General features: G+C 40.1%; 1 protein-coding gene across 1 annotated transcript in view; it reads left to right on the plus strand.

The window, feature by feature from the left end:
• Nucleotides 1–1,024: 1,024 nt before the first annotated feature.
• Nucleotides 1,025–23,630, plus strand: part of tnmd (tenomodulin) — a 123,946-nt gene continuing 101,340 nt past the window's right edge. The window contains exons 1-2 of the mRNA XM_004073071.3: nt 1,025–1,199; nt 6,116–6,250. Coding sequence (XP_004073119.1) covers nt 1,164–1,199; nt 6,116–6,250 — 171 coding nt within the window. The 5' untranslated portion in view covers nt 1,025–1,163. The remainder of the gene's footprint in view (nt 1,200–6,115; nt 6,251–23,630) is intronic.

Genomic DNA, 23,630 nt, shown 5'->3' on the forward strand with positions numbered 1-23,630 from the left:
ACGGGGACATGTTTTCCCATTCATCAATGTTCTGACAAAAACCAAAGAAAATCAGTTTCCAGAGTCACAGCGACATTTCTGAAATAAAAAGTTAGAGCTACTGTGCACCGTGTTTTTGAGAAAAACAACCGCAGGCTATCAGATTGGATTATGAGGCTTCGTGCACTTTAGACATATTTACTTTTTAAAGTTGCTTCAGTTGCTGCACATGTAATTCAGCCCAATCCTCCATGTGGCTTTCAGACCTGGTTTACTACTAATTGCACCCTGTAGATTGTTTACGTTCAAAGAACTACTTTGCAGCTTTTGACCCCCAAAAGTGTTTCTTTACAGTCATCTGCAAGAGATCCAACGTTTAACCTTAAATCTGAGTCTTGATTTTGTGCTTTAACGCCATCCCAATACAAACCAGCCTTTAGGAGGCCAATGTGTAAAATACACATGCATAATGCAAGGCACCAAAATCCCTTTTTTTTTTTTTTTTTTTTAAGGAAAGTAGAGGAGATTATATCTACTGGTTAGTTTCTGAAATGATCTAGCTTTTCCTTTTTATGGACTGGGGTTGGTATTGGTGGAGGAATAGATCCAGTATTTCAGCATTATTCTTTTAAACATGCCTGCAGCTGACCTATAAAGTTCTGTCCTTGGACAAAAAAACCAACAATCTCAGCCAGCTCCAGTCCTGTTTTCTCTCAATATGTGCACAAGTGCAAATTATATTCACTCTAAAAGGTTAGTCTTTTGTCATGCTTCTATTCAGTCATCTCAGCTTTTGTTTTGTCTTCCGTGTGTGCTTGAGGGAAAAAAAATGGACACAAATAAAGGAAAGCACAAAACACCAGAATGCATAATTTAAATAATTATTGATTTTTCAAAGCATGTGTTCTTTAAGGCACAGGGGAGCAGAATCACAAGATCATTTATTGAAAATAATTTGTGCTTTTTCCACCTCTAAGAGGGAGGCAGGCCAGCCAGCAGGAGGGACATCTGCTTTACTTTTGATGGGTATCACAAATGTTCCTGTTATTCCACTCCACTGCCCTCCCCTTCAGCACACTCCCAAATTACAACCGTGGAATGAAGCTGGGACTCTTTGCTGTGCAGAACGTTGGTATTTTCCCCAACTAAGAGCATCGGAAAAATTCCTTCTCTGGGCTTGCATCATGGAGGCTGTCAGTCAACAAATTTTGTGGAAAGATGTGAGTCCCTCTCTCTTATTTGGTTCATTGAAATTACTAAATCAATTCACCGCAATGATCATTTTATTTTCCTCCATAGTTTGTGCTTCTTTTAACACCTTACAGAATTGGTGGCAGATGGATGTACTTTCTAAAAATACTTTTTAAAGAAACCTGTGATAGTGAAGTTAACCCCTTGATGTCTAAATTTATTTTGAGCTCCGAAAAAAAAAATGTACTCATGTGTTTGCTTTCAGGTAGACTGTAAATTAAGATGATTCTGGAACTGAAGTGGTTTGATACATATTTGCATCAATAGGCACCTTGTAATCTTAGAAATCTAGTAACAATGTAGCCACAAGGGGTCTGGGTCTTGGTCTCCTTATGCCGGTCCCCAGCCCAGATAAAATACAGGGTTGTGTCAGGAAGGGCATCTGGTGTAAAAATCTCTCTTTGCTGTGGTGACCTCTGAAGGGATGTGCAGAAAGGTTAACAAAAAAAATCTTTGTTCATTGTAGTTTATTTATGTCTCTACAATGTTTTAATTTGGTTTTATGCTTTTCATTTTTTTTATGTTTGATGAATGTACAATGTTTTGTTCTCCATGTGTACAGCACTTTGGGCCTCCTAGCTGGTGGTGGAACGTGCTTTATAAATAAATAAATAAATAAATAAATGACAATGATGATGGTGATGATAAATCTTAGAACAAGTATTTTATACTGGATTGAAAAAAATGTGACTCCACATCCTTCAGAATAAACAAAGTTATTCCTAAAATGTGCAAAATCTTCTGGCATTTTGTCTTTATCTCCACTTTTGAATGGTGTCTTAGTTTGATCTTTTCATTTATGTTGCAGGCTGTACTAACTAGAAGAACAAGCTTAAAAACACCTTATTATAACAACAGTATTTGATTTTTTGCATATGACCAAAAAAAATGAATAATAGAGCAGCTATTATTTTAAAATCTGTTGTTGATCAGAATAAAAGAAAAATTCATTTTAATGAATTTGTCAGTCATGGATGCCTAACTAAAGAAATCTTCTGTGGCCTCTTTTGCTTTAACTGGAGTTAAAATGTTTAATGAAGCTGGCCTGGTGTGATAAAGTATGCCTCTTCTTTTTGGATATGTGAGCTACCTGCTGTTTTTTTTTTTTCTTTTTTTCAAGAAAGCATTCATTCTTGGCTGCATAATGGCAGAGGCCCCTGGGCGCTCTTCTTGACTGAGCTCAGGAGGAATTGCCTGGCTGATTCTGAACTTCTAAACCTTTAAACAGTATTTGGCAAGTGCTGTGCACTCACTGTTCCCTCCGTCTCCATCCCTGACTTTATTTTTGTCTGTCTGTCTTTCTATTCCACCTTCATCCTCTGAGTATTCGATATTCAAAGCACAGGCAGAGAGAGGTTTGTCCTCGAGTTAAGTTTCCACTGCTTATGCAACCTGCCACAGGAGAACTGATTTCAACCACCGCATTTTTTTTTCCACTTCCACACTGAAAAATTCAGAGAGGATGAAATTTCTGGCTCATGCTGTAGATCTCTGTTTTTCATTATGCCCTAGGGATGTACAATACTTAAAGGTACCTCGTGTTTTTATGGCTCCTGTCTTGTGTATTTCATGTGAGGAATCATGCAGGTGGCTTACATTAAATGGCAAAGTCATAGTTTAAGTTTTTAAGGTTGTCTTGAACAATATATTCTCTGTCCTTCCCTCTTTTTTTTCTTCACTAATTTACTGGAGAATTCATCTCCACCTTCGCGCATTAACACATATTCACACTTCTGCCCTCAGTCATGCCACCCACATGGCTTCATAAATAGAAAAAAAACTCAGTCATTTTGACAGCATACAAATTTAACTGGTAAAAATGCATTCATCCATTAATTTAAAAGTAAGCCCCACATATAAAAAAAAACATCCGCACTGCTTAACAACCAGAGCAACCTCAACCACAATAGAAAAGCAAAGTTGTTTTATCATTAATTTGAAACACACAGATAAGAAACACCAATTTTATTAATTGAAGTTTGTCCTTTTTTTCAAACACATTTATATATTTTTATATCTGCTTTTGTTCCGTCCTCGGAGACCTTCAAATCTGGTCCAGTGTGAATGAGTGGCTTTCATTTTCTCCCTGCAGGAGCTCTGCTGGAACAAAAGTCTGTCTTTATTAATTTGTGGCCTTAAGCTTTGGGAATTGACTGCAGCAGGCAGTTTTAATTTGAAGAGAAGTTTAATAAAATGCAACCTTTCTTTGACACATGTAGTTTGGTGTTCCTCCTTTGCGCTGTGCCTGTTTGAAGCTTTGGTAGAAGTGCCTTAGTACATCCTTGAACTCCTGTAAACAACGACCTGATGATGCTGACGAATGAGGCTGGAAAAACTCTGAAAGAAGATGAGATTGCTAGGTTTGCAAAGGCAAAAGTATATTTATTTTATGATGTATTTTATATAAGGCCAACCATTTGGTTTGGTCTGAAATTATTTGAACAATGTTAACCTTATATAACTAGAGTTGTTATATTTGATACACACATTTCTGAGACCCCTATCTCATTAGCATGATCAAAAGCCATTGTTTATGATTTGATCCATGTTTAATGCTCTGTAGTTCACCATTTTTCTACTAGAGGCACTTGAAAGACTTTTCCTGCTCATTTCAAAATGGCTGCTTCCAGGAAATCTTGAAAACACTTTGGGTTGGAAAAGTTTTGCAGACTTTCCAAACTTTATGGTGAGAATAACTTGAATATTTCTGTTCAGTTCTTTAATTTGCTGTATTTAAAACATGCCACATTATTTGATAATTATTCTTCAAGGTACATTAACACCTTATTAAAAGTGCCTTTTAAACTGACCATGTTGTGAACAAAACTTACCTAATCACATAGAATATCATGATTGATACAATGTATCAGCAAAATAAATAATAATGCAACTTCTGTTTGAATTTGAAAACAGCTACAGTCTTTTGACGTATTAGGCAGGCACTTGTTTAATAATATTTCATTGAAAAAAAGATGCCAATTTTCACTTGTCCTGGAAGCTGTGGTCCTCACTGTCAACTTTTCTTTTTTATTTACAGTTGACATTTTAGATATGAGCTAGAAAGTGTCACAAAAGAGTCCAGTGACTGTGCTGCCACAGGTTCTCAACGGCTTAAAACGCTATTTAGCCACACACAGTGAAGGAATCACACACACAGTTTTTGGAAAATTCCCGAGGCCGCATATTAATGATTATATGAGAGGAGCCTGAGCCGTTGGAAATTGGAATTTGGGCTACATTTGGCCCACAAGCCGTACTTTGGACATGACTGACCTAAAGATACTATTGGGTAGATTTTGGCAGACATACGCTGACTAAAAATCAAAGAGAGAAAAGTCAGATACAAAAGAAAAAAAAGGTCTTCAACTGTTCTTAGTAATGACAAGTCATAGGAAGAGCAGTTAAATAGGACGCAGCTGTATTATGAGCCCATGCTGTGGCTTTGAACAAAACAGGTACGGTCCCTTTTCCATGCCCAATGAGTGGATTTTCATATTAAAACATGCTTGTTGTATAACCTTAAACCAGTCTCTGTAGTTGGTGCCTGAGCCAAAAAGATAAAAACAAGGTGCAAAGGAGCCACAGGATGCAAATGAAGTTTTTCAAGGATAATTTTGAGAACAAACTTGTCACACTTGACTCTCCAAAATGAAGTACCTGCTACTTATTGCAACAACGCTCCTGATAGCACAGATGTTTTGCCTTCATTAATATAGCGGCTTTTGCTCCCTTTGTCACGTATTACTGCATCCAGTGCGTAATCGCAGCAGCGATTAATTGGGTGGTAGTTTCAGCATTGACAGTTCACAGTTCAGTATGAATGGAAGCAGCAGAAATTCAGCTTACCTCAGTAAAAAGACGTCGAGCAGTAGCCAGAGCAGAACCTATTGTGTCAAAGAGTAACAAAATATCTGCCTCGCTTCGAAAGGTCACACACTACAACAGTTTACATGAGCAAAAGTATACAAATTTCAGGTCAGAAGTTCCAAACAGGAGTATGTAAATACAGCGTGGGATTTTTTTTCTGTTGTTTCTGTTTTGCAAAATTCATGGTAAGATGATGATCAAACTAAATGTTAAATAAAAGAGACAAAGTTGAAGTGGTTTAATTTGAAAGTTAGATATGGAGTTCTGTAGTCGTTGGCATGTTAGCTGTTAAGGACGTAGCTGAACCCTGACCTTTCCCAGCAAAACTGATGAAACAAACAAAACTGAGAGTTTTGTGGAACACGCCATATCGCAACTTTTCAAGGTTGAGGACTTGCGGCAATGTGATTAATTGTAAAGTAAAATAAAAAGGTAAATTGTGATTCAATTAAGTCTTCGAGGAGTTTATTTGAAGCTGGTTCTAAACAAGCTTTTTTCTTTTCTTTTTAAGATGGCAGCCTCTTCAGAAGATCAAAGGTCAACAAATCTTTGGTTGAAGCTGTAGAGCTAACATGATGGCATGTGTGGGAAATTTTCTGAAGATTGCTCAGACAAAAGTTTTCCCTTCCGTATGGTGCAAAAACGTGAAATCTGCTCAATTTGACACAGTGTGTATTCCTGACATGTGCATTTTAGTTTTGTCATTTGACTTTGAAATATATTTTTTTAACCCCTTAAGAGCATTTTGCCCCTAGCCACGTTTTGCCATTTTGATTGTCACCTTTATTCGGGCTGTGGGTGGGGGGTTTCACTAATTCATTTTCACTGGGTGCTAGGTGTGTGCAAAGTTTTTGAATATGTGGTGAGGTGAAAGTTTGGCTCAAACGTGCTGTAAGAAGAATAGAGAATAAAATATAGTGCTTGCAGTCCAGAACTGCCATGGGCAGGAATAACTTTGTGTTTTCTACTATCTTCAATAATTTGTGTGCATATTAAAGAATTGTGTGTTCTTTTACAGATCGAGACTGGAAAAGAGAAGAAGGCTAAATGTCAGTCGTACCGGTGGGCTGCGCTCGTCCTGACTCTGGTGTTGGTGGTTTTGGCTCTGGGTCTTTTTGCTCTGATGTATTTGTGGGGCCCCAGTCTGGGGAAGGTAAGACTAAATATCTCCCTAGTATTCGCCTGTTATCAGCCTTAATGCTACTCTGTGGTAAATGTAACCCTCATCAGAGACAGATGAAAGGCTCCCCCGAGTTTCCACATCTGCAAATCATACAGGTTACATCAAAGAAAGAAAAACAGAGTGGAAAATGGATGAACACACTCAAAAAAAAGGAGGAAAAACAGAAGCAGACTGTGCTTGTCTGTATTATATTCCAGTAGATTAAAAGATGTGTGGGCTGCAGAGGTGACAGCTGTGTTTTTAATGGATCATGCTTTGGCTGACACATTTTTAATTTCATAAATTCTTGGCCCTCGCCGAAAATTGCTTCTTGCAAATGCTGGACTGCTGCATTCATTTACTTTCTGCTCAGACTGTAAACACCCTTTACAATGAGGCATTCTGATAACTAAACGCTGACCCTAATTGCTGTTGAGCTGAGTGGCCTCAGAAGCACTGAAGCCTCTTGGCAAGGTAATTGGGATAAACTCTAGTCTTAGCAATTCATCTTGTAAAATCCAATTCAATCACACTTGATGGAGAACATTTTCACTCTCCTCCTTTCCTCTGATTTTCTCAAGGGGCCAAAATAGCTAATTTACCCGAGCTAGAAGGAAAAATACATCAATAATTTCACATCCAGAAATTGGATGCTCTATATGTTCTGAGCCGGCCAGGGTGTGAGTGAAAATGATTAAACTGAAATGATGGCATAAAAAGAGCCCATATATTTCAAACGGGCCTGTTTTGTGTGTAAATACCTGGAGGTGAACAGCAGGGTCCTGGATGCCGCTTCCTGTTACACCAGCAGCTTTGTTCCAGCTAATGAACAGTAATTTCGCCACACTCTTTGCCATTACTCTTCTGTTTCTGCCTGCACTTCAGGAACACATTTCAGTGGCAAGACAGGCTGTCCCTTCCAAGCTCAGGTTGACCAGGGGTCATCTTCACTTCCTGTATGGACGGCATTGTTCCTGCGCTCTCCTTTCAGCAAAGATATGAATCACTTTTAGCAACTCCTTTGTCCTCATGAATTATTTCCTTCTGGAGGCAGAGCAGTCATTATTTCCACTTTAATAAGCTTTGATCATTCTCACGTGGTATAAAGCATGTTGACGGCAGAAGTTGCTCAGGCAATGAATATCCAACCTGTATAAACCCCTTTGCTTTGGGGAAGAAGAAACATCAACTATAAAGGGGAATCATCTGTCAAACGCAAAGACAGTTCCTCCACACATGCAGAAATTTAAACAAACGATATCTTCGAAAGCAGGAGAAGAGGTTTAGTAAATTAGATTTGTAGGTAGATTAGTTGACCCACATTAATGGAACAGTTGTCTGTAGGAAGGTGCTGCACAGCAGGACACTGTTTGATTTACCAGCTAATCTCGAGCAACATCTGGTAGTCTTATGATTACCAGACTCAAGGCAGCACAGCTCCTTGAAGCCAAGGAGGATGGATGCGTGTGTGTTCACAGCAAACTATTTGATTTTTGCAAAGACTTAAAAATTGTTTTTAGATATCAAAGATATTTTACCATTTAAATTGTTTAATTTCTCTTTGCTCTACAACTTTCCAAGCTTTAATCTAAATCAGCACAGTTGAGAATTTTTAGTTTCATTAAGAGCTAAAAAACCTCTTAAATTGAATGGGGATATTACCGTGACCTTATGGTATAGTGTCCGCCCTGAGTCTGGAAGATTGTAGGTTCAAATCCAGGTAGAGTCGTACCAAACTCTAAAAATGGGACTCTATGCCTTACTGCTGGGTTGGGGGGATTAAGCTACCAAATGGTTTCCAGTTGTTGCTGTGGCTGCAACTCACTGCTCTGGAACAACCTTTACACACCTACTTATGTAACAACTAATGGGACTTTAAGTTTAACTTTATAAAATGGGCCAATTTGTGCTACAGCTTGTTCTAAAATGAGTCATTTCCACTTATTGAACTATTTTTTTTGTCTCTGTAATTAAAATGAACTACAGTTACTTTCATTAAATAAAAGAAATACAAACCATTTGCTTAAAATCCCTGTTATTATGCTGTATAACATTCAAATTGAGTTAATTCTAACGGTTAGCTTCTTTAGCTTATTATCCCTTTTTAAATGCCTATGTGGAACTCCTTATTTCTAGACTTTGGAACCCTGGCAAATGAGAACAGCAGAGTGGAAGGACATTACAAATGAAAGGATCAAAAACACATACCGGTACTTTGTTTCCATATCATTATTGTCACTACTACTAAAACAGCAGTTCTTTTATCTATAATGCTTAAAAAAAGTAGTATTGGTGATTTCGCCAATTTTGTCAATAATGATACTAATATTGACCCAAAAATTGGAGTAACAAGTGTGTGAGGGGAGCAGGCAAAGGTTTTCGCTTATCCGGACAAATAGTCCACGATACACTTCCCCTAAGTTCCTTAAGGTGACTAAACAAACCTCAAGGGAACTGCAAAACACACATGCGCTCCCTTCAAGATGTGGCTACACCTGTCCATGTCCCTCAATGGGCCTGGACAACCCAGAAACCCATAGTGGTCAACCCCCTTACGGGTGGGAATATTCAATATGTACACATCTGCTTTATCAGTCAGCTTGTGTGGGCCGGCCTTTAAGTATGAAGGAAAAGATTTGACCCAACTGACCTGCTTTGAGTTCTCCATGATGGCGTAGTTGCTTTGTTCAGACTGTGGCTGATTCAGAGATCTGCTCTGACATACAGCCGAGTTCTGCTGCTCCTGTGGCACAATGTTTTAGAGTTGCAGTGCATGTGTGAGCACTTCCTTTTCTCCAGAGTGCCCGTCTTCCAAAAGCAATCCCGTTATTTTTTTTGTTTTGTTTATCCAGGGAACCAGCAATCATGCTGGAAGAGTTTGTGACTGCTATTCATAGGAGCTGCTGCTTTACAAGACTGACTAGCATTGTGTAAAAAGCCACTTTGCCCAAAAATCCTAAGCATAACTTCATACTGTAATAGAGAATGTAATAATGGTGTCACTCCGCAGTTTGCCCTGCTGTTAAGTCTCTTGCTAAGGTTGTGCACACAAATAGACACAAACCAAAGTTTCAATGGTTTTAAATTGGACTGGATGTCAAAGCCAAAATTCTGAATCCATTTTATTTTTGATTCAAAAGTTTCCTTTGGAGTAACAAACAATATTTAATTTATTTTCCAAATTTTCCATCAAAACCACATGTTGTTTGGTAGAGAAAATGTTATTACAGATTTAACGTGAACAAACTCATTAGTTCATAAAAAAACACAGTTTTTAAATGAAAAACTGTGAAATTTTCCTTTGAAAAAGCACACATTTTGAAAGAAAGACTGATTTATGAGTTTGATGAATAGTGAATTTTCTAAAGACTGTTTTGATTTGGATAAATCTTTTTGTTTAAACCCAGTCCTAGTCTTAGATATAGCTCATTTTGATGGCGCATAGTTCAAAAGCTAAAAGTTTAACTTTTGTCTGACTTAAAAAATGGGATTGGGGGATTGGGTTCAGCGGACGATTAGTTTTTAAAACCAGATTGTGATTCCTACAGCCATTTGTTCCCTGGACCTTCTTTATCTTGTGAAGGTCAGAGCGTGCTGGAGTCCATCCAAGCTGAGAGACTGGGTGTACCCTGGACAGGTTGTCTGTTCATAACAGAGACACAGACCACCTTGGACACTCAATCTTAGCCCACTAGAGATCAGCAATTAAACTTAAATCTTGCTGTGAAGCAACATTGTGTACCACCATGGCGCTCCTAAAATGGTGGAGGAAAAAAAGCTGCAAAGGAGCGAGCAAAGTGATCATTTAGCAGCTAAACAGCTCCATGTGCTTGTCAGAAATTTGGAAAAACAAAGTCAAATGAGAATTAAAGCACTAAACACACGAAATGTATGATCACATTTAATTAAGTTTTGCCACATAGCTTTTTGTTGCTCCTAAGCTTGCAAAGCATACTACATCAAAGAATTGAGAGAAAATTCAAATTCTTTGGAATAAAGATGTATTTTAAACTATTTGATGAAAACTGCAAGAATAATTTAGAATATCATATCCGGTGATTTGGTTAGTCTTTGCTCACAAAAATGTTAATTTATAATGCAAATAAGTTGACATGACCTTTTTTTACCCACTGTATCAAATTGTATACACACCTTTTTAACATGGTGAAACTATATTAGAAATAATTATTTTCCACAAATTTTGAATTTTTCAACACAGCAAAAAAAATAAAAATAACAATAGACGAGTTATTCTAACCATAAAGTTTTAAAAATGAGCCAAACAAAAGTGTTTTTGAGATTTAAAGGAAACAGCCATTTTGGAATGAGCAGGAAAATCTACTACTGCTCCTAGTGAAAAGAGTAATGAACTACAAGGCAGAAAACATGGATGAAGTTTTAATGCTATTTATCGAGTTAATGAGATGGGGGTCACAGAAATGTGTGTATCAAATATTATACCAATGGCTAAATAGGGTTAAATAATGCAATCTAATTTGTAAAAATGAAGAAGCAAAAATTTTTTTTTTTTTTTTTTTTTTTTTTTTTTAACTTGTCCTGTCCAACAGCTAGGCAAACAGATGAGAGCTGAGGGCCTCTTGTGTTGGACATATTTTATTTTAACAAGAGGGGTTATTCATCTTCAGACAAACCAAAGGTATGTCTGAATAAACCCCTTTTGTAATTGAGGCCAAAATTTATTAATTTCAATCATGTTTGAAAATCTTTGGTGTTGGACCGGACGGAAAAGGAAAGAGGGGAAGAAGAGAGAGGGACGTTAGAGAGAGGGGGGGGTAGGAGGGTGATAATAGGAGGGGAAGGGGGGTAAGACCATGAAGCAGCATAGAGCAGACAGGTTTACTGGTTGTTTATCGTTACGGTACGGTTCAAATGTAGTACAAAAAGGGCGGGGCCTGTTCACACACACTCAAATATTATCAACACACCTGCTAGCCGCAAAAATGTCCACATGTCAACATGCACACAAAACAGATAGTGTTCACGAACGCATACCTATGCCTTTAAACCAACTAGTGTGAAATCTTTAATTCATTCAATCATGCAAACTATTAGTGCAAAGGTGAGCTAACACCTGTGCTCAGGTGAGTGTTTATGTTCTTCTAAAATGGATGGTGGAATGTGAAAAGAAGGAGGAGGAGCGCCCAGCCACCCCCACACCCATACCCCCGCCGCAGCAGCAGCGGCAGCCGGAATTCCCCCAACGCCACACGGGAACAGGCAGGGAACAACCGCCCCCCGGGCGACCAAGACCGCCACCCAGGCCAGGGCCAGCCGGACCGCCGCGAGGCCCCCAGAGCCAGAGAGCAGGGAGGCGCAGAGGGAAAGAGAGCGCCGCCCCAGCCCAGCCAGGAAAGCAGCCCCCCGCCGCGCCGGAAGAGCCCAACGCAGGGCCCCACCGGAGAGGGACGCCCACAGCCCCAGACGAGCACCCCACCACCACCCAGGAGTTCCGGGCATCCCCCCGCCCCGACCCCAGGTACGAGCCAGGACCCCCCAAGGGAGACCCGCTCCGCACTCCAGGCAGCCACCCACCCGGCCCACGGTTGGTCCAGGTAGGAGCAAGGCAGGGGCCTGCCGCCCCCGCCCAGGAGGGGGGAACCCCGCGGAAAAAAGGGCGGCCCACAAGGGATGTTATAAATATGGCCCGACCAGGCTCGGCCATGTTGGAAGTTTGGCGGGGCCCAGCGCCCAGGGGCAAGGACCAGGACCCACCCCCCAGGGACACGAACACCCCCGGCTCAGGTGTAATATGAACCCCCCCACCGTGCGGAGAGAGCACCGCCGGGCCCAGGGAGCCGGCACCCAAGGGACACGGCCGCCATCGCCAAGGGGCCCGCACCCCCCACCAGGGAAGGGGTAGGGGACAGATGGACCCAGGTCCCACCTTCCTTGTAAAATGTGTGTGCGTGTATGGGTGTTTGAGAGGGTGTTTGTGTGCATGTGTGTGTGTTTATGTTTGAATGTATAAATTGAAGGGGGAGGGGTGTGTGTACTAAGGGGGGTGCAGTTAAAATTGGCGAGTAGGGCACTAAGGGGACATCTCCTGATTACTCACAGTGATGTCCCCTCACCCTCCACACCAAGGGGCCCTAAATGTCTAAGGTGCGGTTAAAATTGGCGGGTAGGGTGCCAGGAGGACATCTGCTGCTTGCTTGCAGTGATGTCCAAGCACCCCCCCTACCAAGGACCCTACATGTCTAAGGTGCAAATAAAACCGAAAGAGGGGGGGCCCACTCCATACGGCAACCATAGGAGGGGGGCCACTCCCAAGTAGCCCCCCCCCAAGGCGCATCGCAGGCTAGACCCCCCACCCCCTCACCCTAATATGAGGTTATATAAGGAAGGGGGTAAGTTGGGGACAGCTGGTAGACTGTCCCCCGGTGGTCAAACAGCCGTCCCCCAGCCCTGAAGCAAAAATTAATTTACTGGACATTTGTGAGAGTTAAAATATATAAAATATGAAGCTTGAAAGAAAGCCAACAAAAGACATGAAGAAAGAATTTATGGAAAGTTGATGGTAACTTTTATTTTGAAATCTACTTTTTCAATCTTTTTCCTCCAGCTGTTAGGGTAGGTTTTTACTTTGTGTCAAGTGAGTAAACTGTCCTATCAATAAAAAAAGTGGTCTGACTTAAATGTGATGACTTAATACTTGACTAAAACATCTTGCTGGACTCAAACGGCTAAATCTTAGATTTTTGGTTTGGTAGATTTTGTCTCCTCTTTCAAATTACTATTAGCACATGCTAGTAGTCCTAAACTGTGTGTGTCTGAATAACTTTTGCTCAATGAGCAGTTCAACTAATCTCATTAAAATCAGCTTCTCGGGCAGACCAACACAATACTATGCACGTCATATATTACAGGAATTTGACCTTATTATTGCAATTACAGGTCAAAACCACAGCTTGATCCATTACCGTGTTGGCCCTTTGCACCCAGCTTTGTCTAAACAACAACAGAAAAGTAATTTGCTCTGTGCATTTCATTTTTGATGAAACTATAACCACTCGGGAACTTCTTTTAATTACCTGCAAACATATGTTGGTACCGGAGCTGAGGGATGCTACTTGGCCGAGTGAGTTTGTGAGCTTGTACATGTCTGAGGGCGCACTCGCATGTACAATTTTTTTTGTTTTTCCAATGCATCAGTGTGCATTGTGTTTTTGTACACCGATTTCTCAGCTCTCCCTTTCGGCTTATGTGAGTTTCGTTTACTATGTCTTCATTATTGTTCTGGGCCATGAGACTCGCTGGAGGATTCTGCCTGCTTGTAAATGAATCCTCTTTTATTACTTGTTCACGTCAGTAAAATTAAAAATGGCTGCTGAATCCAATAGAAAAGAGACAATAATTCTCTATCATTTTAATATTTCTAAAAGATTTTTTCATGTAACAAAGACAAAACCAAACTGACATTGGATCAATTCAGTGTCTGTAACATACAGCACCCAGGCAGTAAATGTTGAAATTACTCTACTATGTTAGAGTTCACATTTCTGGTGCTATTTTTAATTCATGAACCACTTACAGTGAGATTATGTGCAGACCAGCAGACATGCACAGAGTAATTGCAAACCTGTGGATGTTGTAACCAGTTTTCCTGGGGAACCTTGACTAGCTCACAGGTGCTGTTGCTCCGTATGGCCAAGCTGCCTGAGAAATTCATGAATGTCAAACCAGAGGAAAGTGCTCCATTATTCAAGCTGAAATTGCATTGCTCACCTTGATGCCTTTTCCTCTTTCGTCCCAAGGTAGCTGCAAAGTTGTCGCTCCTGATGGCCTCTTAAAGGCCTCGCTGTCAGGAGCCGCTTCTTTAATGAACACTGCTGCGCCTGCTGCTTTTCCACTGGTCACAGGTGTATGGCTTTACAAGGCCGAGCCCGGCTTTGTTTATTTATTGCTTGTATGCTGTGTATATCCAACACTCCCCTCAGTGTCCAGATGTCAACATGCAACAGGGGAGGAAAACTTGAGATTTGATCATGATATGATTCTATCTTCTTGTCATGGGGCCATCTTTTTCTTCTTTGCTCATCTTTGGGCACACAAAATAAGACAATCCAAGCGTCTCTGAAAAAGGACTATCAAGGTTTTTTTTTTTTTTCATTATGGTGTGAGCACATTATTACTATTCTAAGAAAGCAACGGGCCTTATCTAAACAGCTGGACCTTGTGGGAGGCTTGCCCCTCAGTCTGTAATCTTTTCTGAATTTACTTGTCAGGTTCATTTATTCATTAGCAAGCCGATGTCCACCGGTGTTTCTGGCTGGCTGTTAAATTAGGCCAGCCCAGGCTCCCCTCCCTAAGATGATGCATTACAGCTTCCACATGGGGAACAGTCAGCAGGTGGAAAGAATTGCAGTCTGGGAGAAACAAAAGAGAGGTTTTTTTTAAATTGTTGCTAGTGAAGTGCCTGAAGAAAGAGAGCTTCATGGCGGCTGTGGCACATTGCCTTCATCTGTCATGGTGACTGCTGAAGAAAGTACTTTGCGTGTGTGGTTTTATTTTCAGATGCTCAAAATGTAGAATGGTGGGAGGAATAAGTTTCTTAATTAACATTGCTTTATATTGCCAATCCACCAGCAGCTCATACTGTAAGCAGCATGTTTGTGCGCACACACACTAACAAATACATAGATATGTATGTATATATGTATATATATGTAACCTATATGTAAAAATGTTTACACTGTAGGGCGCACTTTAATGTAAGACCCACTATCAATAAATACTGTAGTTTATTTTCTAATTATGCCATATAAAACCATTTTCAGGCTCTACGTACAAAACATGTGGCCACTGAGTGTGTGTTGAAAGTCAAACCATTTGAACTTTGAAAGTCATGGACGCAGATTTGGTGGGGACGTATTGGTTGCATCCATTTTAAAACACGTAGGTACCAACCTTTTTAACTAATCATTGTGGTTTGTGTTCAACCAGAATTATATGACACAGAGTTTTTCATATATTGGAATAAAACTGAGAAAGAAAAAGCCTGGAGCAAGATTTGCACCACTTTGACAATTCGCACCAAGCCTCGTCAAATTCCATGTGGCGGAAATGCACTGGTTTTGGGTAGGGACAATCCAGTTGGAACAGTGTATGCTAAAAGCATGTCCAAGAATCCTGTGCCTTCTATATTAGCTGCGTTCACAAAACTTTTTTGTAACACGCTACACGTAAGCCACATTAGCGTATTCATAAAACCTGTAGCTCCCAACACTAACAAAACAGACTGATGCTGCTAAAACAAACGTTACTATAGCTACGCTAACTCCCATCCTTGTTAGTAACATGTAAAAAAAAAAAAACAGTCCGACAGTTCTACCTGTTAGCTGCGTTAGTGTAATCACATGAACACACATCCAAACATTATGATAGAGCGCAGTATACCTAAAAAAAAAACACTTTACCATCAGTAAACACAACCAGAATGAATCCATATATAGAGCACTCCAGAATATAAGGTCAATTGTCTTTTTTTTTTTAAATTACAGCTTTAGGTGTGCCTTATAGTGCGGAAAATACAGTATTAAATGAGATGGGTGAAGGGACATAAATGTGCTCTTTTTTCTCCTAGACTCTGTCTCTCCTCTGCCTTTCTCTCCAGTGTGACTGCCAAGTAGACTCTCTGCTCTGTTGTACAATTTAGAATGTGATTGAGCTTTCACATCCACTTTCGCTCTCCCAGTAAGTCTGCACCGCTTACAGCCTTGACGTGCATTCACAGCCACAATGCTGCAGCAGAAGGGGGAAGACAGAGCTGGAAATAGTGTGTTTACGAGTCCGTCTTCAACATACGCTAGACAACAGATCACAAATATTTCCATTTGATTGTTGCGCGCGCTAATGAATTCTGATTTCAGAATCGATTTTGGCTCAAAAAATGTCTGCAAGCTCTGCTTTCTTTTTGTCAGCAATTAAAGGTTGCACTGACGTTTTGTAAGTTTGCTCCATTAGTCACCATGCTCAATATGTGTGGAGAGCTGCAGCATCTAAATTATCCCTGCAGTTCTCCGTCTGTCTGTGTTTATGTTAAATAACCTCAGTTGATTAGCCTTTTTTTAACTGTGGGAGTATGAAAGCTTGTGGCAGCTTTAACACTTGTTATCTTCACTTATCTTAATGACGTTTCCCAATCAGGCTTATTTGGGATATTTCTCTTTAGTAAATGAAATAAATATGGAACCTCACAAAACCTGAGAAAACCAAAGCTAACTGTTTGTGCTTGACGAAAGTCATTATTTGCCAGTCACTTAGAAATATTCATGATTTTCAAAATACCTTCAAGGTGTACCTTAGACACCACGCAGTGAAGAACTAAGAGTCATTGGATGTTTTTGGTCTTTGATCTTCAGACACTTGCACCTAGGCAACCTAAATGGGGATGATCAGGCTCAAGTCTGTTTCCATGCATCTCAGCTCTTAATCCACAGCCACCTTGAGGCTTTTTCAGTGGCCTCAATGATCATTTTGATGGCCCTTCTTTCTAGCACCCCCTCTGATCCCGAGGACCCTGATTGCCTAATGCACCAATTGTCCAAAAAAGCCCCAACAGCCCTCTTCAATTGTCTGACAACAGGCCCTCCAGCCACTTTCTCTGCATGCCTCAGTCAGCTCCAGGTGTCTGGTCTTCCCCTGTTCATCTGCCTTCTTCTGTCTTTCCAGGGGACTGCAAGCTCCGACACCACTATCTGCTTAATAAGTCAGATGTTAGGAGCAAGCCACTCACGTCCTTGCAATGCATTCTTGGAATTGACTCTTTAGGTCCATCTAAAAATGCCAAACAGGAGTCATGGCTTGCAGTCCAGTTGGGGCTTTTTAGTCTTTTTAGTAAGACTTGTGTCATCACCAAATGACACAAGTTAAATAATAAGCCAAATAATAATAATAATCTTTATTACAGACTCAAGGTCCATTTGCCACAAAATACACAAAATATATAGAAGACTTAAGGATAAAAATAAAACATTCAAACAAGTATAAGAACAATGACGTAAAAAGTATTGAAAAAAACAGTGTCATAAAAGTACAAAAATCAATGACATAGGAATATAAAAACAATGACATTAAAGTATAAGAACAGTCAAATAACCAGGTAACATGAACTTAATAAAAATACTAAAACTGCTGACTTAATTTTTTTTTTTTAATTTAAGTTTAAAAAAGGCGACCGTACCAAAACCTCCAAATAGGGGATTGGTATCTAAAAGTGCTGTGCTTTACATTGGTGAGAGTTAAAATGATTTCATTATTTGAAGCATTAAGACAATAAATAAAACCATAGATAAAATTTCTTAATAAAGCTTGGAGAGTATTAACTCCAGCACCAACAAACATACTGGTTGCGCTGCACCAACAAGGCTGTTTTAATAAAATCCTTAGGGCATCTTTATAGGCTACTTGTAGCTTCCTCATGCTGGATGCCCTATAATGTGTCCACAGGTGGGCAGTATACATAGGTTTGCAGTAAGTTTTGAATAAAATAATTTTAAGATTGTCCAAGCAGAAATGAAACCTGCGTGGAAGCGAGTTTGCTTGAGCATATAAAATGCACCGTTGTCTGTGGATATCATCGTCATTTGTAAGATTATCGTTGATTATATGACCAAGATATTTGACTTTGTGGCAGACAGAAAGCTCAGAATCAGATAGTTTAAAAGCAGGAAAATTCAATGGAACATCATCCTTTGTACGAAAAATCAGGACAGCACTTTTACTGGACTTATATAAAATATCATTCTTAAAACCAAATTCAAATCAGACATTTAAAATTTGTTGTAATCCGGAGCTGCTGGGGCTGAAAAAAAACGAAATCATCTGCATACATCAGATGATTTACCTTAAAACCACGACCATGCACCTAGTATTACATGCATTCAGGTCCTTCGACAGGTCATCAATGTACAAGTTAAAAAGGAGTGGGGATAGCATACCTCCCTGTCTTACCCCGCTGGTCACACCAAACGGGGAAAAGACACCTGATCCCCACCTAACCATCATTTTCTGATGGCCATACCAAGAAGGCTAGTAGTCTTAAAATATACCATGGAACACCATGATTTTTCATTTTGATAAAAAGTTTGGTGTTATTTACCCTGTCAAAGGCTTTAGATGCATCAATAAAACACATAAGTACAGATGATTTCTCTTGTCTGTACTTATTAACAATTTCTTTTAACCCTAAAATGCACGTGTGTCCCATGTTGAGGTTTAAAACCAATTGGAATATTGCCAGTTAGGTTCCCTTCTTGCCTCCCCATGTGTCAGTGTGTCCTTGGGCAAGATGTATTGCTCCTGGTGGTCATTGGTTGATGCCAGTGTTCAGCAGCGCCTCCATAGTGTGTGATTGTGTGTGTGAATGGGACTGTGTCTGTAAAGTGCTTTAGGCCTTTGAGGAAGGTAGAAAAGCGCTTATATAAGTATACTCCCTTTACCTTTCATACACACTGAGGGTTGATGTTCACAGTAACTCATTGTAGCACCATGCACCTCTTCTTTTCCAGAGCTTTAGGCCAGCAGCTCAGATTTGTTCCAGGGCCCCACTTGCAGGGTACAGTAGACACACTGATGTTTCTGCCAGCCCTCAGGAGTAAAGATTGGACCAGGGAGAAAGTCATAGACATCACCGATGTGGGATCCTCCACATCGATGATGGGCCCTTCCCACTGAGCAGGGTCGCTGCGATGGGATCTCTCAGGTCCGGCTCTATGTCTGGATCTGGGGGGTCCTGTGGTAGTGGGCTCTGTGAACCTGGGTGGGGTGTCACTGATGTGGACATGTCCCCAAAACATCATTTCCCCAACCTCAGTACAAAGCCAGGTTTCTACATTGCATCCTTTTGTCTTTTTATCACAGTGAGTGAGTACATGCATTGTGCTGGTTTTTTGATTACATATTTGTTTGTTTTGTCCTCTGTTTTTAAATTTCATCAGGTAAAGCACTTTGAGTAATTTGTGTTGGAAAGGGGCTATACAAATAAACTTTGATTTGATCAAGAACTTGCATCTTCATGTTGGGGTTTGCCTCTTGCATTTTGGTTTTGGGCTTTACTTTGTTCTTTGCTGGTTAGCTGGGCCTTCTCCTGTGTACCCTGTCACCCTAAGTTCTCATATTGGTCACAGCTGCTTGCCATTTTTTCATTTGGTCTCATTATTTAAGGAAGGTTCTTTTCTATGTTCAGTGTTGGATCCTCTTGTGTATTTGGTCTACATGTTGGGTTATGAGTTAACTCCTTTGAATCATTTGGACTTGTTTCAGTCTTCCTGCTCTGGGGTTTATCTCTGCTGGCTGTCAGTAATAATTACAGATTCAGACTTCCAAGGTTTTGTTCAAGTGATCTTCTGGGCTGATGCTTTGTCCCAATTGGTTTAAACTCTTTGCTGGTGCATGACTACTGTCCTGCTTTGCCGTTACTCCTTCATCTCAACACTGATCTCTCCCTGCAACATCTGACATCCCTCTCACCCTTTGGCTTTGTCGTAGCGTTGTCTTGGGTACCTAGACCAGCTGCCACAGTACTCACTAGGACTCTATGTTTATGCCTTGCGCCCAACACATCCCCTCAGTTCTAACTGTGATCCCTGCAGAAGAGACTTTGGCATCTGAGGAGTCTCTGTAAAGCAATTTCTCAATGGCCTTCATGACTCTGACGTCTTTGGTCAAGCCAGAAGGGAAGCTGTAGCTTGTTGTTATGCCCATGCAGAGCAATGCTAGTAAGGCTCTTCAGCAGGCCATGCCACCTGATGCTGGCCGATGCTCCGATCAAGGCCCTCCATAATTGATAAAAATATAATGAAAATATTTGACATCATTTGCACGTATACAAAACTGTCTAGCTTTCTCTGTTGTTAATATTTAATTATTCAAAAGATAAAGTCCCAATTTCTTTTATATTCATGTCAAATTTTATTCAAATTATTTTAACTATAACAATAATAAATTATAGTAATAGTTATGCAATAGATGTAGTTAAAATCATAAAACTTTAGGTTATTAGATAAAAAGTTACTTTGACAAACAGGTCTACAACATAATAAAGAACTTCAATTATAACTTTATCTCAAAAGTGCAATAAAACCATTTGTCTCTTTGACAGAGCAGATTTCTGAAGGAATACAAAAGTCACTCTTGAGGGTGCAAGCTGACAAATTATAGCTATATGCAGTGTTTTTATATAGTTATGCTTTACGAACTTACTTTGAAACACTATGGAACACATTTAAACTTTGTCATCATCAACATCTGCAGCACCTGTTCTTACTGACCAATGTCAAGTAAAAAACGTTGCATTTTAGAAAAAGCTGTGACTTTGTGTTTGTCTGGAAAGGGTGAGAGAGACAGATGGTTGGCTATTAAATAGCCCGCAAAGAAACATGTCTTTGACATTTACAGGGACAAAAAAATGACATTAAAATTAGAAAATTTTGAAGAAAGTCAAACTGATGGTGCACACTGAAAAACTATCTGAAAGAAGCTAAATAGATGAGCTAACCAATGTGCCAACTATGAAGCAGGAAAGTTGAATGGAAATTTATATCCCCGTTACTGCTGGGCAAAGGTGGGTTACACCCTGGATATGTCACCTGTTTGTCGCCGGGCACACAATCACTCACACACACACTCACGCATGCAGACTACGGGAGCATTTTAGAGTAATCAATCTACTATGATGCATGTTTATGGAGTGTGGGCTGAAGAAAACCCACGCATGCACGGGGAGAACATGGAAACTCCACACAGAAGGGCCCCAGACGGGATACAAACCGGGACCTTCTCGCTGTGAGGCGAGAGCACTAACCACATCTAAATTTTGTTTCAGGGTTTCTTTAAGACCACATTTGTACACAGCAAAGGCCATGAAATCAATCTAGTTTCTTTAGGACATTGTAGTTTGGTTAAGATAGATTCACAAAAAGAGTCATTAATGCCCTAATGTGAACTGAATTTGCAGAATCAGGAAAGATTACAGATGAGAGAGGCAGAATTGTCATTGCTCCAATAAGGAACAGGTGAAACCTGGATATTTAGCAACAAAATGAAGATCTAATATGTTTCCATATAAAAAACAATTTGAGTTTACCAAAAAAAACAATTTTTCTCTAAACTTTTAGCATAAAAATCCTGCAAAGGGACACACAGCCTAGTATCCTTTCAAAACCCTACTCTAATTATCTTTAAATCGATTTTAAAACCGTTCCAAGTGGTCTTTTAATTATGATCATGCAGTTTTTAACCAAAGTGGAAAAACCTGTTTAATTTTCTAGGACATTGTTTCTGCAGGGTGTCAGGAGTTCATTAGAGGTTTTCTTCTGAGTTGTGGGTGGGACTATTGATCTGGTGTCAGCCCGACCCTACTTCCCATCATCCACTTGTTTACACTCTCTTGCTAGCTTAAAGCCCCTCAAAACTCCAAGCTAACTTTATCGGTGCAACAAAAATGTTGAGCAATATTGGAGCTATCCAGCTGTACAGTTTTGAGTCAGATTTCATCTCAGATGAGGAAAACAAAGTCGTACATGGATCTATTTGTCTGCAATGGATCCATCAGAATGGAGCTGAGCAGGGGGCCTGTGGTTTTCTTTTGTAGGTTCTACAAGCTTTTTCAAAGGCGTTTTTCATCTGCTCTTCATTCATAACTACCTGAATAAAGAAATGCTCAGCAATGTAATTTTAAGCTCCATTTTCTTTATGTCCTCCATCATCAAAAAATGCCACAAAGACATGTTAAAAAAAAAAACACCAAAACCATGATTTTCATCTGAGTGGGTCTTTAACATGCAGCATTGCGCTTTGTAGTCAGCATTACAGGAAAATGCTTTTTTGGCAATGTTGGACGGCCTCATTATCTCGTACAGTATGGACAGTATTTCCACGCTGTTAGTTCAGCTCAGCATCTGCTTTTGACGCCAAGTTGTGTGGTCATTTCTGATGGCTCAGCTGTCCACTTATAAGATGCAGCATTACTAATGTTCACAAGAATTAAACGCTCTGAAGTATATTTGATTTTTACTCCCAACTGGACGCTTTGCCACACAGCATATATCAAATCTGAAGGTTGACAGTTGCTGTTCAGCCGTTTTGTCTCATTTGTTCAGGAAGCGGTCCTCCCTCTGTCAGCCGATGCAGATGCTGCTCATCAAAAATCATAGAATTGAACCTCAGAATAATAGTCCCCTCATGGAAGGTCACTGATTTGGGTTAAATGCAGGAATAGAAGGGTTTTTTTGATTTTCATGTTCCCAATAATGTTTTCTTCTTTGCGCGGACAGGCTGTTGTCTTCTCAGCTACTACACCAGGGGTCCTAAAGAAGAGAGTGTCCTCTGGGCTTTTGTCTCTTGCTGAGATAATGTGAGGCTCATTAGCTGTCTCCCAGAAACAAATAATAACCCGGGTGAAATGTTGCATGGTTTAATTAACAACAACACTGTCATACACTAAATATTAATATCAACATCCATTCCTGCTGTGAGGAACACTTCTTTGTGGCACATTGGCACATTGGGTTTGAACTTCCCCCTCAGATCAAATGTGACTTTGTGGCTTACCGTCTCTTAATCGCCTTCATGTGGATTCACTTTCAAGAGACAACAAGGAATTATTAGTGTAGATGAAACCATTTCATGTTGGCTTACAGAACTATCACGCTATGCTTACACCGGGTATGTGACGCTCGTTCAGGAACCCGCTAACCGGGAATTCTTGAGCACGTCTTTAGCGGAAGGTGTTCACTGGACAAGCAGGGAGGGACTTTTTCTTCTGTTTACTAGCACATGTTCACCACCTACAGATGGAAGAGGTTTGGAAATGTTGAAGCGGTGGAAGTGTTGTGACTTTTGTTTTCACAGCTCTACTCTAATATATGAAAGACTTGTTGTCATTATTCTGGTCACAATCATTAATTTCTCCTTCATGATCAATTTTTTTTGTGAATTAAATTGGATGCCATCCATACGACAGTACCAAATCCGAGCCTCAGATTGGTCAAAGTTTGACCTAGTTTAACTTTCAACTAATTTAATGACTGCGTGTTTTCAACGTGGAGCCCAAACCTGTGTAGTGATGTGTAAACATAAGAGTTTTTACATGAATCACAAAAGCACAAAACGCGCATTTATGCGTGTTTACATACATTTTCATTAGAAGTGGTCACTTGAATACGCCTTGACAAGAACTGTATGAACGTAGCTTCCAATAAACCTGAAAGAAGCATTTAGTAATGTAGAATTTTGATGTCTGGATGGTGGACAGGTTCAGATGTCACAGGGGTTTGTGATCTTCTTTCATGCACCTTCATCATTCTCCTCTGATCTTCAACAGGGTTACACACTTTTTTGATTTTCTTTG

This window comes from Oryzias latipes, chromosome 10 (genome assembly GCF_002234675.1).
Source record: "Oryzias latipes chromosome 10, ASM223467v1".
Lineage (NCBI taxonomy): Eukaryota > Metazoa > Chordata > Actinopteri > Beloniformes > Adrianichthyidae > Oryzias > Oryzias latipes.